We start from the raw sequence: 5,634 nt of genomic DNA on the forward strand, positions 1-5,634 counted from the left end.
TTTAACCTATCCAGATCCCTCTGCAATCTCTCCCTCCCTGCTAGCGTGCTCACCTCCCCCCAAATTTTGGTGTCATCAGCAAATTTAAACAGGTTACATTGGGCAGATACATGCACAAATCCTATCTTAGAGCAGACCAGATTGCTGCAAAGATGACTTGCAGCAGAGAGCCTGTCAGCCCCTTTCATGAAGCAACTTAAGGGATGCTCCCACCAGTAACAGGAAAGATAAGCAAGGTTAAACATGCTTTAGCACAGTGTCAGAACCTAAAATGAATGCTGCATTGTGGATATGAGCCAGAAGGCTGTCTACACTGGTATGGAGCATACATATCCACTGTGTCAATAGACCTTTACTTGCAAGGGGCTAACACTGCTCTGAATGATGTTAATTATTCCAGCAAATGCAGGTTTTGTAGATAAGACTAAATTAGTGGGCCATGGTGCAAGTGAAAAGTTCTGCCAACACAACTGCGGTGCAATGCCAAACCCAAGTATTTCCAAACTGTTACTGAATGTGAATTTATTTTTAAAACTTCCTGTGCAATTACTAATTTTTAAAGGCTTTGTTCTGTTGGCAGCTAAGGTACTTCTGGAAACCAAAGTAATTAAAAACATGAACAGGAACACAAAACTGAGCTAGAAGCCAAACTCAACTACCTACAACCATTGAGGCACCGTACCTCTAGACTTAGTCTGGACTTTGGATTCTGTCTCAATGGCCTAAAGGGGGGATGGAAGGTCTGGGAAGCCTTCACTCCTCCATACTACCTGTGTATATGCATCAAAAGCCCTAGTGACCTGTCATGCATACACCATGAACCAGAAGGATTGATGGTTGTATAATACAACCACATGACTTGATGTAGCATGCCCATCTGGAAGCCCTTTGCCAGTGGTATGTGAAAGAAAAGCAGTAAAGCATTAGGCCTAGACCTTTAGCTAAGAAAACATACCAAACATAGACAGCCACATTCATCCCTCAGCAGTCACATCAGGGCTCACAGTCAATGATTTCCTTCTGATCTCACCTGCACTAGCCAAGAATACTACAGATGCAGCATCTCAGGTAACCCAGGATCCATCCAAGTCAGGGTTTGCTCAAACTTTCAACTGCTAGACTGTCAGATGCAGGCTTGGTTTTTTGGGTACTTTCTAAATCTTTAATCCATAATTTCTTCCTTCCTACACTTTCTCTGTGACTCTTTGCAATGTTCCCACCACTGCCTTGTAAGGGAAGAGATGTCTGACACAGCTCTACTGGCACGGATCATTTGGTCTGGGAAAAAGGAGTGCACTTTTAGAATGAAACATATAAGAGAAAGGCTCCTTAAGCAGCAGTGGCTTCACCAGCAGGGAAACTGATGCCACAGGAGAACAGAGAGTGTTTTGTGAAAAGCACTGGAGAAGAGGCAGGGCCTCACCATACCTGTGGTGGCACTGTAGATGGTAAATATGACCCCGCCCCCCAGACCCGAACTCTGGGGGTTTAAAACAGAGGAGCAGATCAACGCAGCAATTGCAGCATCCACAGCCGAGCCACCATGTTTCAGGATGTCTCTGTGACAGGGAGAGAAAACAGCATTAAAAAAAAAAACAAAACCCAACCCAGCCAGGAGAGCACTGAGCAGCGCCTGTGAAATCCTTCTACTGCAAAGAGGCCACAACGGGCATATGAGGTGGAGAGAGGAGTCTGCAGCTGAGTGCCCAAAGCAGCAGTGGAACTACACCAAACAAGGGGAAGTCAGAGCAGCCAGAAAGGAGTTAATGCTTGACAGACAGACACAAGTGAAGGACAATCTGAGGCCCGCAGAAGGAAATGGCACACAGAAATGCTATGTGCTACACAAGATTTACTTGGGCCAGAGAACCAGCCATAGAACAATCCACGGAATTCGTTAATGGTTTGTACAACACAGCAAGGGTGTGGCTCAGGAAACACTGGAAAGGAGACCCGAGAGCTACTTCAAATGAGAAAGCTACCATGAGAGCAGAGCAGACTTAACATAGCCTTGAAATCTTCACTAGCATCTAAAGCGGCATCACTGTATTGAGGCTAAGTTCATTGACAGTGGGCGCATCTACACAAGACATTTACTGCACAGTTGACTAATTAGTTGCATAGTAAACATCTTGGCATCTACATGTCTGCCCCTATTAGGCTGGAGTAAACTAATTTACACCGCAGCAGGATAGTACATGTAAATATAAGTACTACCCTGCTACAAGGTAAAAAAACTCTGCAGTACCGCACATGTAGATGCTGCCCCAGCTGGCTGGAGCACAAGTGTGCTTCAGTGTGGAGGCTGCCTGCCTGCTAACTAAAGCTGTGCATTAAAAGGCACACGTAGATGCACCCAGTATGAGGAGGAGATACAGGTGGCTGTGAACTAAACTGCACTGGATGCAAGCACTTTGGCGCTGGAAATTCAAGGGCAACTTCATTAGCATACCCTCACTGGTACAGTGAAGCTACTCTATTCTTATGTCAGGACAAGCAGGCTCAATCAAAGACTGGATCCCAATTAAAAGCTCATGTTAAGCCCCTTTCAGTATACCACCCAAGCCTGGGAGTGATTAAGTGTACTCAAACATTGTTCCAAAACCCACTCTCTACAACCTTGGGCATCCACAGCTATTTTTACAGGATTTCCTGGGACTTCCAGTTGTGTAATATCTTAACTCTGCTGAATCTGCCCCTACAATGCCCCGGGGTTCCAGGGAAACTTACACGTAGAGAGGGATTCTAAGACCTGCCCAAGATCACATGCACAGAGATAGAACAGGGCCCAGACTGCCAGTCCAGAGGCTTAATCAGAAGGCTCTCTTTCCTCCAGCATGAGTTTAAACCCTTATACCATGAGCTGCAGAATGATTCACAAGCCCCTTACTCTCCTCAGATGAAAGGAATGAAAGGATCAGACCTTCCTTGCATGGTAACCAAGTTCAGAAACCATGTTCTTCTCAGTACTGCACCCCCATACCACTCCCTCCATGTGCTCTTGGTAGCAGACTGACTATCACAGTGTTCAGCACTGGCTAATTCCAAAGGGTCAAACATCGTGAGTCAGGCCCCTAGAAACTGACAGCTAAAATGGTTTTGAAACCACAGATTTTCCAAAAAATTTAAAAAGTGCTGGATATTCTTTTATTTCTCCTCTGGATTTTGACTCTGGGGGGTAGCACTGGGGTCCTGTTTTTAATTATTCTCACCTATGGTCCTGAGGCTTTAGGACTAACAAGATTCCCCCACCCACACAACACACACACATATCATGTCCTCTAACAGCTGGTAAAACTGTGCCAGGCTTTGAACTGTTCCTTTGCTGGCCAATCAGGAACATAAAGCAAAGTAGTTGATAACCCCAATTCCTGCCACCACTGCCAACACATTGTGGGGGGCACATTTCCCCCCAAAAAATTTCTGTGCCAATAGTAGTGTGCAAGGCACAGGGCTGCAGCCTGGCCAGAGCTAGGGCCCAGCAGCTGTGGGGAAGGCAGCAGCGGTGACATGATTTCTGTGTCAATGAGGGGGGCGTGGGGCTGCATCCCAGCCAGCCCCAATGCCCGTCAGCAGCAGGGGCACCAGTGGTGTGGAATTGTGCCTCCCCTCCCCGCAACATTTAAGCATCACCTATGCTTGCCAGAATCACTGTACAGCATTTTCCCAGGCATCCTTCAGACCCCAGCTGTTGGCCCAGGACTGAGGTGTTTCAATGCTAGTTTACGTCTGAGCCATAGCAGTAGTCCAGCCTTTATCCAGCTTGGTTTAGAACAGGGATTACCCCAGGAAAGGCTTTGTGTTCCCGTTAGGTGGCTTTTCTGGAACAGAGAAACTTAGTTGAACACAAGCTAGAAAGCAGAGCAGTCCTGGGAAAGTTGCTGCCTGCTGAGGATGCAGCATTGGCCCATATTGCTTCTATGAGGGGCACAATGAAATAGGCTTTGTCAACAGAAGCAACTTCATGTCACCACAAGCAGACTCGCCCTGGGGACTTTGCCATTATAGAGATGAGGCAGATGCACACACAAACTCACACACATGCATGCAATGTTATCCTGGGAAAGTGTAAGCCTGAAACCAAAGAAGGAAATTTCCTCGAACCTCAGTCTCTCACAAGGACCAGGCCTACAGAGACTTGTTTCACATCAGTCTTTGTGAATATGGATCCAGATCTGCACTAGGGAATGTTTTGTCTGTAAACAGACATCAGCCTGGTATTTCCTATGAATGTTATCTTAACTCATGTGCTTAAGTCAAGCTGAGTTACTTTGAGAGCTAGCCAGTAGCCATTAGCTCAGCTACAACCAGGAGACAACTACGAGAGGAGAACATTTCATTTGGGTTGGGGAATGTCTGTGTAAACAGTTCCCTGTGGGCATCAGGGAGCAGAGGTATGTATGTACCTACATATACACATGGACTGCTATTTGGTCTTTGTTATCTACAACCCTTTATCTTCCCTGTAGACTTCTGAAAAGGTAGCAAGGATTGAAAAGCCCCAGGATTAAATCTATGCTGAAAGCTCTGTCTATCCCACATCCTAATATAAAGAAATTCCCCTCTTTCCACCCCCACCCCCCATCAACTCAGGAAGTGATGAGCCCACTGTTTAAGATGCACATGCGTGTATTAATCTTTGCCCATAGTAGATGTGATACAGATCACAGGCAAAGAGAATGGGAAGGACACAATGCCTGCCACAAGTAGCTGAAGGCTCTTCTGTGTCAGGGAGCCTTGCTCCTGTAACGACTCCACATGCTATGATGTCCCAGCGGATGCGGCTCATGTAAAGTTAGAAAAAGCATGCTCTCTTGGACAGAAACTGGGAGACAGGAAACCCAGTTCCCAGACCTGGCTCTGCCATAGAGTCCTGTGTGGTCTTGGTCAAGTGAATCTTTCTGTGCCTCTGTTTGCCTGTCTGTAAAACAGAAACAAAATAATCTATGTACCTCTATTAGCAAGTGTTTACAATACTTCTGGGGCCTCCTTAGAGAAAGGTGCTGTGTGTTAAAAGTACTTTTATACTAACATGCCAATGGAGTTGACCTAGGGGGAGGTGCAGGGAGTTATTACAGTCATTTCAGAGATTGGGGACTGAGATGCAGAGACCAAAGGACTTTGCTGATAGTCCTGCAGATATTCAGTGACAGAGCCAAGTTCTGGCCCTGACTTCTTGCCCTAACTTCTAAATCGTCTGGGTGTCTGTGTCTTAAGCACCACTGTACAAAATCTGATGTCAGGAGCAGAATACCCAGGAGCTAAGTTACAGGGAAAGGCTGCTTTTAGAGAAAGCCCTTGTGGTTTCCAACCGACTAGGAAATGTTCTTTTAAATGTGACAAATTCAGGGATCCTGGTTTTCTGTTTCCCACAGAAAAACAGAGAAAACCATGGATTTCCCCTTTTTATCAGAGAAAATGCGGATTTCTCCTTTTAGCAGAGAAACCCACTGATTCCCTGCTTTTGCAAACAGCTCTGCAGGCTGGTTGAGCTCCAGCCTGCAGGAGCTGTTTGCAGACAGGGTGAGAAACCCCTGCCCTGCCTGCAGGGGAAGGGTGAGGGGGAAGGGCAGGGCCCAAGACTCTCAGTCAGCCACAGCTCTGCTCAGCTCAGCTTCACTCTTCGCTCCTGGA

The 5,634-nt window shown here is 46.5% G+C and overlaps 1 protein-coding gene across 1 annotated transcript in view; it reads right to left on the bottom strand.

The window, feature by feature from the left end:
• GGT5 (gamma-glutamyltransferase 5) overlaps nt 1-5,634 on the bottom strand; it is a 32,496-nt gene that overhangs the window by 12,484 nt on the left and 14,378 nt on the right. Inside the window, exon 2 of the mRNA XM_019506873.1 lies at nt 1,429-1,559. Coding sequence (XP_019362418.1) covers nt 1,429-1,559 — 131 coding nt within the window. The remainder of the gene's footprint in view (nt 1-1,428; nt 1,560-5,634) is intronic.

Source organism: Gavialis gangeticus, unplaced genomic scaffold (genome assembly GCF_001723915.1).
Source record: "Gavialis gangeticus isolate Ggan-Ray unplaced genomic scaffold, GavGan_comp1, whole genome shotgun sequence".
Classification (NCBI taxonomy): domain Eukaryota; kingdom Metazoa; phylum Chordata; order Crocodylia; family Gavialidae; genus Gavialis; species Gavialis gangeticus.